Genomic DNA, 14,196 nt, shown 5'->3' on the forward strand with positions numbered 1-14,196 from the left:
CTGGCTCTCCCCTCACCCTTGCCTTCTACCCTCTCACTCACCTCTTTACTCTTACTCCAATCCTTCCTTCTTCCCCTTTCCTCCATCCCTCCAATGACTGGATTAGAGAAGAAGAGAACTGGAGCCCTATGCCCCCTAAAACCAAAAATATCTGGAATGACTGTAGATCTTTAAACTCTGGATTTCTAGACAGTGGCAAGTCCTTAAATATTAACAATTGGTCTCATCAGCCTAGGTGTAGCTCCAAAGTGGGCTTTCTTTTCAGGCTATCCTGTCCCCTGACCCAAAAATGAGTCTAAGTGGTCCCCAAAGAAAGGGCACTCCAGCCAGGGACCCTCAGGCTCTGCACCCTCTTCAGGCCCTCCCCCCTCATCTTCATAGCTCTTCTTCCCAAGTCTGGTCACCTTGGCTCAGACCCCGCGTTTCGAGCTCAAAGAACACCATAGGTATTAACAGTTACACAGACTTTATTTTTCACCCATTGAGCACAGGAAGGTCTGGGCAGGCAGAGGTGTCACCATCACCCCCTCGGTTGGTTCACAGACACAGACCGTGAGACTAGGCGGTGGGGACAGGGGTCCTGTTGCTGCCGCAGATCGGTAGGGGATTATCACAATGACACGTGTTCTCGGTTCTATTTACACCATGGAGTGTGGAGAGGGTACATTTCTTACACTAAAAATATATACTTTGGAATCTCTAAAACAAAAATATCTCTATCTCTACAGGAGACCTACTAGAAAGAAGAACATAGAAAATGAGGGAAATGTACCAGCACCTCAAGCCGTCCCCTTCCGTGGGAAGGTCGCTCTGCTCTCCACCTGACACCATGTGCTTGGGAGGGCAGCTGTATCTAACCAGTCGGACACACAGACACAGATAAATGAGAGGGAGGCTTATCGTCTTGGAGTGAATATGGAGGAGAGGTGTGGGGAGGAGGATTTTGGCCTCTTTTGCAAAAGGAGTAATTGCACATTCAGTTTATTGCACGTGGGAAAAACCTGCATGTTGAAATCGACTGCAAACCTGCTAAGAGAACCCAAGCTCTGCTGATTCCTGCTGGGCTTGGGAAAGGGCCGTGGGTGGGCTCTCTCTCTCCCGCTCAGAAATATTAATGCCATCAGCTAGAAGAAAAATTCTGTATTCTCCAATGCTGAGAGTGAGTTAGGTTTTAGAAAATGCTATTCCTTTTCTTTTCAGAAGGATCAGAAACCATTCCATTCCCTTTGAGCACAGAATCTCCTAAAAGAATTATGCCTGTAGTTGAATTGCTCCACTTTCTGATGTTTCCTATTGAAAAGATTCATGTGACACTCCTTTCCTCTTTTGATAGAGTTACTTCACACCTCTTTGGTTGTGAAAGTCAGCCTCCTTCCGATAAAGAAACTAAAGAAACGTGAGTTGAGTCAACTACCCCATTCTCCATAATTAATATAAGACCCCAGGGGCACCAAGAATGATAAAGAGTAGGTTTGGTAGAAAAATCCCTTCTATTTGGTTTTGGAATGTCTTTCTCTATTTACACTGAAATATGGATGAGCCTGACAGCTTGAGAATTCATAGTCCCTCATCCTAAATAAGGCAAATAACCATCAAGTTCCCTTTTGGAGCAGCCCCAGAACTATCCAACCTCGTCTCCCTTTCTTCCCAGCCCCCACTGGTGGGGGTTGTTAGGACCTCTGACCAAAAACTCCTTCCCTCCAAGAAGAACTTGAAAGACTGAGGAAAAGGCAGAAAGGAGGGGAAAGAGAGATGGAAAAAGCTCAGTCAGCAAACGGGGGCAGAACTGAGATGGTGTCTCATTTGGCCAGTTAGGACCGGCAGGAACAATTTCTACCTTAGGAGGTCTGGCAGCTACAACCAAAAGAAAGTCAAGAAGGCTGAGAATATCTGATGCATGTTGACTGTCCTGCCAGGATGTGGCTTGGGAACCTGAGAAGTCTAAGGAAAATGCAGTAACGAACTAGCAAAGAGTGCTTAAAAATCCTTGGAGGAGGTGCTAACTCTCCTGCAAAAGCAGACATTTAGAGAAGTTAACAAAGTAGTAGAAAGAACATACTGGAGAGCATGCCTGATGACAGAATGAAAGCCACAGGCCCTTGGCTCAAGCCTTCTATGCATCAGGAAAACCTGGACATGCTGAACATGGATGTTGAAATCAACAGAGAAGTTTCAGGGAGAATTACTGATTCCTTAATTAGGAGGAAAGTCTAGAATACAGAATAGGTAGAAAAGAAAGTCAAACAGGGAATTGTCTTTTTTGGATGACCCAAAACCAGATTCCCCAAACCAGAGGCCTCTTAACGGTCACAGATGTCAACCTAAGATGTTAACCAAACCTAAGACTTAGCATACCAGATTTTGATCAAATATCTATGACTAATTTAAAAGCCATTCACATGTCTATTTCCATATGTCTATTTCCAGACAAATAGAAAGAGCAACTATTTATAACCTGTTTTGGAAATGAATGGTTCTCTAGCTCTCTACCCCAAAGGTAAATTTAATATATGAACAAGGAGAGGGGACAGGAGCTGAGCGCAGTAAAGACCAGCTCTCCTGATAGTCCCATCATCAGAAGTTTGAAATCATAAACAGTTACAAAAAATTAGCCTGTAATTTATGTAAGCAACATTTTGGGCAATTTCACAACACATTTCTGCTGACCTTCACCTTCTCCCTAGACCAACCCTTCCCTAAGTCATAAATTAGGAAGTAACCCACCCACTTAGCGATGCCACTAAGATGCCCCTTTTTCTGCTTAGAACCAAGATTCCACTCACCATCACTTTCTCAATCCCCAGCCTCCATCCCTTCCTACTCTATAATACCCGCCTATCAGGACACTGACTGTCAACACTCAAACTACTCCTGAAATTTCCCTCGTCAGAGAAGAGGTGGACTACTTCTCTGGCCCAAGCAAGCCTGGGCATGGGAATTACCTAACTACCTGCCTTGCTTTCTACCCCTAAATCAGTTTCTCCTTAATATTGAGCTTAACCACCTTTTTTCTAAGACTAAGCTACCTGCATTTGCCCTCAGGCAATTCTATCAGGCTAGAGAGGGGAAGTCCTAGATGGGGGAAGGACCATATTCTCTTGATGTCCCCACAGCTTAGATGCACGAGGCTGTTCAGCAGCAGCCACAAAATCTCCTGGATATACTCTTCTTTGTCAGTAAGCACACATGCACACACAGACACACACATACACAAACAACGCCTCTATTTTACCATCACTCTCAGTTTCCTATCCTAAACACTGTCCCAACTTGACTCTGCCACCCATAGTCACCAGCCACAGACCTGAGCTGGGAAGCAGCCAGGACTGGGGTTGCGTGCTGGGTGGGGTTTGGGAAAGATGAGAGAGGAAGAGTATGGAGTGGTTCCTACCACTGAGATGTGGCACAAACGGAGCTAGCTGTTGTTTGAGGAAAATTTAATCGCCCGAAAAGACTGGCACAGCCTCCCAAAGTAGGCTGTGCCAGGAACCTGGGAGGGTAACACAGACAGGAAGCCCACAGGACAGGGCATCATGAGACATCTGTGTGCAGAAAGAGATGTTCGGAGCGACACTGTCACCCAGTTCTGTTGCATGATGGAGACTTCCCTGCTATATTCCTTGTAGCCACGCTGAGGCCAAGGGAACGGGATTCAGTCACCACCTTCCCTATACAGAGGTGGCAGGAAAAGACGGGAGGGGCAAGATGGGGGAAGAGAGGAGGGATGTTCACAGGGAACAGAGAAGGAGGCAAGTTCAAGGAAGCAGCCAGAGAGGGACAGTGAAAGTCAGCAAGAAAGTTTTTCCCAATGATGGGTTGCCTTATGATTTTTCTAAACCAGGTAGGTAAACAGGTACAAATGATTACATTTATCCTAAAGTGATAAAATGTGAAGCTTTGGCTCTCAAAGATTTTAATGCCCATAGAGTTCAAAGAAGCATGCCTGATCCTGTCTGCACCATAGGAAAGGAAGCTGAGGCTGTCCCTGAAACAGCCTTGTGAATAGAAATTAGACAAGCAGGAACAATACCCATAATTCAAAGGGATATCACTTTAATATTTGAAAGCAGGGTGATATTCAGCCAGTAGGCACTGGTATGGCCATACATACTGCTTGTTTACAGCAGGCATCCTTTCTGAGTGATTGGTATCTATCCTGTACCAGTTGTTAAATATTTTGAAAATCATCTGTGTATTAAAAATAACTGTGGCTCTAAGAGATAGGGAGATAGGAAAATGCAGGATTCCTTCAATATCAAAGTCCCTAGAGTAAGACTAGAATAGCATCAACATATTTTTGGAGTCTAAGGAATGTAAATTTCAATAAGATTACGTAGCCAACTCTTCACCTATGAAAGAGAGCACACTGAGGGGCCGTCCCTCTGGATAAATATTTTCTAGGATGGAAACTGATCAGATCCCCTGGGTATCAACATGCTTGTTAGTCACATTCTGTGCACAAAGGAAGGGAAAGTCTATACACAATGGAGCCCAAACCCTCACTGCAACAGAGGAGAGGAGACAAAAAGTAGAAATACAGTTTTAAACTGAATACCAGAATTAATTTCACCACTTACAGTTCATTTCCCCACTTTTTACATCTGAAAGTCAAAATATGTGTCAACAACAAAAAAAATCCAGGATGATGAAAGTGGTTTGGTCCATTGAGTTGACAATGGTTTGCGACTAAGGCAGCTAAGGAGACATTACGTAAGTACTTGGATCTCTCCAGGAATGGAATCAAAATATGTCTTCAAGAGACAGCAGCAAGACACGGATGTTTCCTCAACATGCCCAATAAAAAACCCCTTATCTCCTTTTCTACTCACAAACAACTACAATCAAACTTTCGCCAGATATCTAGAAAGCAGACAGTATGACAAATCTTCAGGCTAGGAAGCCCTTCCTGATGTCTAAACAAATTCCTTCTGTAACCACTAAAGCTCATTCTCTTACTCTATCAATGAAACCAAGTGAAGTTGCTCATGCTCACTCATCGTTTTCCCCTGAGCCTTTTCCCATCTGAGCTAAGCAAGTCCAGTGTGTGTGTACCTCTTGGCCCTTCCATCATCCAAGGTTCTCACTGAGTTATGCAGGCTGCTGCGAGGGAGCGAGGAAGACACACCGGGTCAGAGGCATCTTCTGGCTGTTGTCGTTGGCACTGCCAATGCTCAGGGTGCTGACCCTCCTAGGAGCAGACCTTCTGGCAGCCTCTGGGTCTGACCAGCATCCCCAAGAGGAGGCAATCAAACCAAGCCCCAGGGCTGCCCAGGAGCCTGCAGTCACTATGCAACCGGAGAGGCTTCCCTTTGCTCTCTGCTCTCCTCCCACTCCCCCACCCCGTCCTTGGGCAAGACGGACCTCACTGAGGGAAATCCTCAGTGGCAGAATGGATTTAGATGGCTCAGCAGGCCATCCACCTGAAGAGGAAATGTCTGGCAAGTGGGAAGCTGGGTCTTCAATGGTGGCAGTTCTGAAGAGAAAGATAAGGAAGAAGAGAAGTACCAGCAGGAGGTGGTCTTCTGTTTCCATGCTCACACCTGGCGATGCCCTCTGATGCACACCACCAATAACTGAATCTTGCATGGCTTGGCCAGGACCAAGGACAGGGCCAGTCTGGGGCTCGCTTCTTCTCTGAGACCCCCCGCCATCTTCTCTGTAACCAGAGCTTCCTTGTGGCACCTCATGGCCCACAGCCTCCAGCCCAGCAAAGACTTTAGTTGAAGAGACTGAACAAAAGTGTTACAATTAGACAAAAAGGGAACACATGATTCATTCCTGCTTTTAACACAATACTTTGAAGATGTCACCACAATTTGGATCTGGCTATATTTTAAGTTCATTTACAAGTAGACTAGTTCTCAACTAAAAATAATCGTGTGTGTTATACTTTCGACAGCTGCCTGGATTTTCCTCTGAAGGAAACAAGATTCTATATTTCACTCACATTCAGCACAGATTTATTTTAACCCATTCGATGAAGAAATAACCCACCACTACCACCCACTAGTGGCTGTGACTTTCCAGAGCAGCCTTATGAATGAAACAGTTATTAACCCCATTTCATGTCTGAATAAACCAAGTGCCAGAAACAGTGATCTGCCAGGTTACACATGACATTAATAGCTAGGCCAAGTCTCCTAACCTAGCCTACTGATTTTTTTTTAAGTCAGAAAAATTCCCTTTAGTAAGACCTAAGATTTCCCTTCAATTATCTGATGACTTAGTGTTTGGACCAAATTATTTATGTAATTTGAGTACACAGCCTACTTCAATGTAGGCAAAAATGCCTCAAGTCTTTCCCTTTTCTTCAGGGACCAGATTAAGATTGATCTATGCTTCTGACAAAAGATATTCAGAATATGGTTTTCAAAATAAGAAAACAGTTACAATTTAATATTTCAAAACCTTTATGAAACAATAATTCTCATTATGGAACAAGTTAAATAGGTTAGTCTGTATCACTATTATCAACACTATCCAATATTGTAAGGATTTTCCAGTTTGTACGGCTGCAATCATCAGAAAGATGCTCTGCCGATTTTGAAATGGGAACTAGAAAGAGGATACAGGGAATGAAACAGATAAAACAAATTCACATTCTAAAATAATTCCATCCTGACTTTGGACTTGTGTAAATGGGCAGCTCAAAACAATGTATCTGCTCAAATAGTTGGAAAACATTTCTGCTTCTCTTAGGCTCATAACAATTCTGTGAGGTTAGCGGCAGTCCTAGATGTGCTATTTAACAGATAAATTCGATTTTGCACCTAAAGTACAGCTTACTTTCGACATGATTTCTATTTTTAAAAGCCAGAAGTAAATAAAAATCAGCAATTATAGTTCTCTTTACCTCTTTTCCTTTGTGTTTCCGGAATTCATACTGAGAGCTTTCCAGACCGTGGTTTTAGGCATTTCATCAGATATATTAATCTCAGAGGGGTCACATCTGAAATCAGTGCTTAGGACAGTCAGTGTCAGACATACAGATAAGACATACACCTCAGTCTGTGAAGCCCACCACCCACCGGAAGGGAAAGGATAAAGTCTGCGGGGGCTTGTCTCACAGCTCTCACAGCTCTCACAGCACTAGGAACCAGATGGTTGGAATTCGAAAGGCAAGGTGGCCCGTGAGTCAGAGCTGAGGGCTGGGCTGGGGTGCTGGCAAGTGGCCGGCCCTGCCTGCACAGTTCTGCTCTCCTCTGAAGGGCCTCTCTGGCGATGCTGCTGACAGCACTGTGATGCCCATAGGGGCAGCATCAGGAGCTACAACTGACTGAGCGCTCGCTGTGTGCCAGGCATGGGGCTAGGCACTCTTTGTTCCTTTTCTCATTTACATGGCCAGATCTTTTCCATTTGTAGTTTACAAAGGTCTGTTACAATGTGGTATCATAACGATTATAGCATCAGAGATGATTAACATCTTCACTCTGAATGTGTAGAAACCAAAGCTTGTAGTGTTAAGAGACCGTCCAAGGTCAAATGTGCTTAAGTGGGAAATCAAGACCTTGAATCCTGTCCTTGGTCCCCTAGAAACCCCCATCCCCCCAATACTCTGAAGTTTTCCACATGCCGGACTGTTTCCTTCTAAAAGGCCAAGAGAGGCGGCAATACCTGCTAGAAAAGGAACATGGCTCCCACTTCACCATAGAGAATGCAAAGTCTCTGGCTCCTTGAATGGCAACTTACAGAAAGTTTATTAAGGACCAAAGATTCCATTTCTTTGTGGTCAGTGTTTTTTTTTTAAGTTAAATACTCATAGTAACAGAGTAGAATGGTGGTTACCAGAGGCTGAGGGGTGGGGAACAAGGGGAGATATTGATCAAAGCATACAAACTTCCCATTAAAAGATGAGTAAGTTCTGAAGACTTAATATAGAGCATGGTGACTATAGTTAGTAATAAGAATGTATTATATACTTGAAATTTGCTAAGAAAGTAGATCTAAGATGTTCTCTCCACCCACAAAAAAGAAATGGTAAGTAAAGGAAGTGATGAATATGCTATCAATTTGATTAAAGTAATTCTTTTACTATATATATATTTATATATTACATACAATGTTGCATACCTTAAATATATATTACTTTCAGTTGTCATAAATAAATGAATAAAAGGCCAAAGAAAAGCTTTCCTCTTCTCTCCCTCAGTATAAACCACAATCAATTCAATAAGTCAGCAGTAAATTAGCCAGCATCTAGATGACCCAGATCCCCTCTCTCTCCCTTTTCTGTTCCTTTTCCACCTCTGGACTTCTTTCAGCTTGTGTATTCCTCTCTCAAAGTGGAAACTAAATGCCAGGAATGAAAGCACAAATGGACCGATTTAGCATCCTGTGATTTGTGGTGAACAGACCACAAATAGGTTGAACATACCAAAAGGCTAAGATCATTGGCAGAAGTAAGGAACTGGAGGAATCCCAGTTCAGTTTCCCCTTGGCTTCTAGGACCGCAGATGCCATGAGCCAAGCTGGAAGGGGATGTCCCTGCCCATCCCCCAAAGACTTGCCTAAGCATGGGAACTTCATGCCCACTAGGATGACAAGCACAGCCTGTATCCTAGTCACCTTTGGAAGGCAGCAGAGACAGGCAGAAAGACCACTGGTTTGAGGAGAGCATGAACTTTGGAAGCAGGGTCCTCCCATGACTCCCATAACTGGCACAGTGCCTGACGCATGGCAGATCCTCAGGAAACCACGAAAGGAAGTGTGTTTTCATAGGTTGCAACTGAGAGGTTGAATGTTTAGCTTTTTATACCAGCAGCTGCATTCATGCCCCAACCCCCACCACAAAGCCAGAATGTTTACAGAACCACCAAAAGAAATCAACTCCTCCATGTTTTGGGAGCTTTACCTGAAACTGTTGTTCTTTCCAGGACTACTTAGTAACTTCCTGCTCTCTAAGGGGAACTTGTCTCCCCCAATTTCTAACATTTTCTCAGCCTCCTGCAAGAAAAAGAGACATTATTTTATCTTGGATCAAGTGAAACCACTAGTCTACACCAGCCCATTTTTCAATCCCTATAATTCCTACCTAATTTTCTCTCATATTTATTATGAGAGAGGGTAGCTATGTTCTTCCATAGTTTTGACTCACCATAAAATGAGAGACAATCCAGTATCTGCATCTATTGAACAGTACTTAAAAAAAAAAGAACCTGCATATGAGTAAACCTTTAGATACAACTACACCGATTTACTGGAAAGAGGAGCCCGACAGGCTACAGTCCATGGCACTGCAAATGATTTAGTGACTGAACAACAATATTGTTAACTATAGTCACGAGGCTGGATACTATAACCCCATAACTTACTTATCTCACTGACTACCTTCACCATCACAACCCTATCCCTTAGTGTTCTGCGATGCCACCAGACTCCAGTCTGGAGATTTTATCTCTGAGACTACTCCTAATTACTAGAGACTCACTCTAGTCTTCCTTTCCTCTGCAACCATTGTGAAATCCCCCACAATAACATACCCTATGTGTTAGTTAGCCTGTGGACTTTTGGACTATCCTACTTTAGGCTTGTTGTTTAGTCACTAAGTTGTGTCTGACTCTTTTGCAACCCCATAGTCTGTAGCCCACCAGGCTCCTCTGTCCATGGGATTTCCCATGCAAGAATATTGGAGTGGGTTACCACTTCCTTCTCCAGGGGATCTTCCTGACCCAGGGATTGAATTTTTGGCTTATCCTTATATACAATCATTGTACTGTACACCTTAAAATTACACCATATTATGTGTCAATTATATCTCAAAAAAATAACACAAGATTTTCAAAATTCAAGATTTTAGGAAAAAATTCCTCTAAAATGAATTTCAAAGTGCCTATTTCAGGCACTAACGGATGTGGAAACTCTTTCAGGCTCATTCTTGGACTGGTATTTTCATTTTGCTACACATCCATTCTTTGCACATATTATAAGCCACTGACTGAAGGTCCATTGTGTGGATGGCAGATGCCAAGTGCTCAGGAAAACGAGAAAGGACAGGAAGTCCTATACAAGTTATCTCTATGAACCACAACACCATCTGCAATTAAGTATGTAACAAACACTCTCAGAAAATAATAGATTTTGAATAATTATCAAATTAGACCTTTGGGAAAACATAAACTTTTCGATCTGATAATAAAAGCAGATTCACATTCATATTCTAAGTGTAAACCTGGTAAGTAGGCTGTAGACAAACAGAGGAAAAAATAAGTGGTTATCAAATGTGAAGACGAAGGACAGACATCAGCTGAGAATATCTTCAGAGTAATCTTCCCCGATCCTAAATATAACCCTTGGGATTCCAAACATGCTGACTTTTCACGTGGCCCTCCCTGCGTTCTGTAATTTGAGGCTGCCCCAAAGTGTGCAGTCGGTGCAAGAACTATGACCTCTTCCTCCTTGGCCTTCTTCTTGGCATCATCCAACTTCTTCTTTTTGCTCTCAGGCATGAGATCATCCAACCAGCTCAGCTCCCGCTTAGAGAAACAGAGATCCATGACTTTCCTGACAAAGACCAAGGCCAAAACCTGAAGAAATATAAAGAAAATGAATTAAAGCGGCTTGTTCCCTTCTGGAGTAAAAAACCAAGTCTTATATTCACAGCAGACTAAGACATGTTAGGCAGAATCAAACTCAATAATCATCATAGTTGCCTTTTATTGAGGCTCTCTATACCAGATACTAAGTGTTTTATATACAATATTTTATTGAACTATCATCATAACAACTCTACAACTTATTAATTCCCTACTTGAACTAATTTAATTTCTTCATTGAAAAGAGACACCCTCATAGTCAGATTGCACTAAGAGCTGTCTTCTCCTGGCTCGAGGCCAGTAGGAAGGGCTAGAGAGCAGGATAGGGGTGGTAAGTCTCTCTAGGAGATGGTTTTGGTGAGGCCAGTTATACCCAACCCAAGCATGGGCCACCACAGGGTTAGGGCGCCTTGAAGGGCCATCGGATTTCCTCTGGTCCTGTGCCTGTACATTTACTCTCAAAGCCTTGCTTTATGTCCGCCACATGGATATCGAGTGGTTTCTATCTCTGGCCTCTGACGTGGTTTGACACTCATTTTATAAATGAGGAAACTGAGGCCCAGGGAGAGAAGGTAACTTACCTAAAATATGACAGCTAATCAACTCAATAGAAATGACCAGAGTTCTCAAATACTTCTCCACTTTCTCCCCATAAGGGCCATTTCAGCCAAAGGAGAACCAATAATAACCCAGAATGCCCTGCCTGGACTGACTGGTGTTCACCAGCTAAATCCAGTGGCTGGACCAGAAACGGGGCAAATCTGGCTAACTGCATTCATTTCCCCTTAATTTCCACAACGATTTTCACAATAAATCCAAAATTGAAAGTATCCCTTCCAGGAGTTGCTGGGAATTTGCTATTTCTTTAACCAAACACTCAAACCCTGAACATAGCACTCCAATGCAGAACCCTACACGTACTCTGACAAAACTGAGAATCCCATCAGGACGATATATATCTAGGGGATTAGGGGAAAAGAACCCTAAAGTTTCCTCATCCTTGAATATTCTCCCAGTAAGACAGACTTCAAAAGTATGTAAATGAATACTCGATATTACCCTCATTGCCTTTTCCCTCCAGAGGCCCATCCTTTGGATAACCTTCAAACAGCCCACTGAACGCTCAGCATTCTCATGACATAGAGGAAGCCAGAGACAGGAAGGCATCAAGAGGACAAGATGAAGCAGTGCGGCGGTCAGGGGGCATGCATTTCATCGCCACCCTGGTTTTAGGAAACAGACTGTCACCTGTTGCACCACACAGTTCAGCCCTCCTGGTCTTCTTTCCAAAGCCCTTGCTTCAGTTTGAAAGGAGGTAAGGGTGTCCAAGTCACACCTCTTCCTCACTCCCAGTGACTTGAAACAGTGCATTTTCACCACTATAGACACTTCTGATTGCAATGAATTCTAAACTGGAACCATATTGCTTTCAGATAATATGCAAATTATCACAAACATGAAGAGTCCTCTCTCTATATCAGATTCATGAAAGAAAGAAATATTAATAAATAGAAAGAAATACAGACAGGCAGAAAGGCAGATGGATAGTCTTGAAAAAAAATGTCAAACTACTACACACATGCATCTACACCTCAAGGTCCCCCAAATAATGCTTGGTCTGCGAAGACCAACCGAAAAAACAGGAACTCACCATCAATAAAGGACTAATATCCAATATACAGAAAGTACTCCTAAAACTCAACAACAGGAAAACAAACCACCTTATCTCAAAATGGGCAGAGGATTTGAACAGACACTTCTCCAAAGAAGATATACCAATGGCCAATAAACACATGAAAAGATGCTCATCATAACTTATTACTGGGGACATTAAAACCAAATCAAAACCACAATAAGATACTAACTCACACCCATTAGGATGGATGTTCTCCAAAAACCCACCCTGACACAACATGGACAAACCTTGATGACATTAAGTGAAGCAAGCCAGTCACAAAAGGAAAAATACTGTGATTCCACTCACATGAGGTCCTGTGAGGAGTCAAATTCATAGAGACAGAAATTAGAATGGTGGCTGCCAGGGACTGAGGGGAGTTATTGGTTCACAGGTACAGAGTTTCAAGTTTTGCAAGATGAAGAAGGTTCTGGAGAAAGATGGTGATGATGGCTGCACAACAAGGTGAATGTACTTAGTGCCACTGAACTGTACAGTTAAACATAGTGACGATGCTAAGTTTTCTATTATGTCTATTTTATCACTATTTTTTAAAATAAAGAACAATACCTTTTAAAACTCACCATCATAGGAAAGACAATGGCAGCTGGAGATGCCTTGATGACCCAGAGCAGGATGAGGCAGGTCAGCTGGATGAGGGTGAAAAGGTGTACCTTGCGCAGCGGCACATGCCGGAGGTAAATGAAGTCTGGCTGGTGCTTCGCAGGCATCCCAAAGAGCTTCAGGCGATCAAAGAACTGAAAAAAGGGAATCAGCACTCATCTTTTGGTGGTTTTCCTGGGGCTTGTTGGGCCTATTCATGTCTGTTATACCATAAGCTCTGAAAGGTAGCTAATACCATTTCTACCTGACAGGAGGAGAAACTGAGTCACAAAGAGAACAGGTCATTTGGCCAAGGCTGGTAAGGGGCAGCAACACATTTAAATCTGTCTCTTCTCATTTTCAGTTCAACTTTCTTTCTTCTATCCACACTGCAGCTCCTGAGAGAGCTCTTTCTTGGGGGATACTGAAAACAAAATAGGCCAATGGCATTCTTCTGCTTAAAAGCCCACATCTATTTGTTCTTGGAGGAGTTTGGAGTTTTTCACAAATTATTTAAAGTAAAAAGATAAAATGAAACCTCACAACATTCTGGATATAGAAAATATCCTTATATTATAAAAAGGAAAACAGAAACTCAGAGAGATTAAATAACCTGCCCAAAGAACTCAGTGTATAAAAGTGACTCCTGGACATTCCAGAAAAACAAAGAGGAACCAGCCATCAATAGAAGAAGCAGCTAAATTATCATTTTATCTATGATAAAATGAGCTAACACAAGTTAGCTCCTGATTTTCTCAATTCAAAGGACTCAGAGGAATGAGTTGATAGATGGGGAAAGACAATGTGTGACAGGAAATAATACCTGCTTACCTGGGGCAGTTCCCATGACTTTCCAACCTCTTCACCAATGTACCCCCAGTTATACCACCCCACACACACTTTAGCCTGGCACCAAAACTAGTGGCATCCATGGCAACTCACTCCAGTATTCTTGTCTGGAAAATCCCATGGACAGAGGAGCCTGGAGGGCTATGGTCCACAGGGTCGCAAAGAGTAGGACACAATTGAAGCAACTTGACAAGCACATATGCATGTGGAGAAGCCCATTTGGCTTCTGACCAACCTTCAGATCTAAGTTTACTAGCATCTGACAAAATACCTAGTGTTTAATACATGTCTGATAACTGTTGAATAAAACTGACAATGGACGGCGCTGAGTCAGGCCACCCTGGAAGTCTCTGTGCCATAATGCCAACATGACTGTATTTTGCCCAGTGTCCAAGGGAATGTCTAAAAGAGCTTAAGCAGCAAGACTAGGAAAGAGTTCCTCAAGAACTGGTTTGTGGTTCCCTAGGGAAGCTGCTCTCCCTGGCCAGGAAGGTGAGCTCACAGAGGGAAGACGCTGCCTGGCTGAAACCCATAGTA

At 43.0% G+C, this 14,196-nt stretch overlaps 1 protein-coding gene across 2 annotated transcripts in view; it reads right to left on the reverse strand.

Moving 5' to 3' along the window:
* Positions 1 to 459: 459 nt before the first annotated feature.
* SLC4A8 (solute carrier family 4 member 8) overlaps positions 460 to 14,196 on the reverse strand; it is an 81,872-nt gene continuing 68,135 nt past the window's right edge. Inside the window, exons 21-25 of one of the 2 annotated variants that reach the window (XM_055395538.2) lie at positions 12,792 to 12,965; positions 10,386 to 10,523; positions 8,852 to 8,943; positions 6,854 to 6,949; positions 460 to 5,729 (exon numbers count right to left, since the gene is read on the reverse strand). In XM_055395538.2, coding sequence (XP_055251513.1) covers positions 5,717 to 5,729; positions 6,854 to 6,949; positions 8,852 to 8,943; positions 10,386 to 10,523; positions 12,792 to 12,965 — 513 coding nt within the window. In that variant the 3' untranslated portion in view covers positions 460 to 5,716. Of the gene's footprint in view, positions 5,730 to 6,853; positions 6,950 to 7,865; positions 8,290 to 8,851; positions 8,944 to 10,385; positions 10,524 to 12,791; positions 12,966 to 14,196 lie in introns of those variants that run through there. The other variant, XM_088836899.1, reaches the window with a different exon arrangement.

Source organism: Moschus berezovskii, chromosome 6 (assembly GCF_049115385.1).
Source record: "Moschus berezovskii isolate FMDL1 chromosome 6, NW_MosBer_1.0, whole genome shotgun sequence".
NCBI classification, from domain to species: Eukaryota; Metazoa; Chordata; class Mammalia; order Artiodactyla; family Moschidae; genus Moschus; species Moschus berezovskii.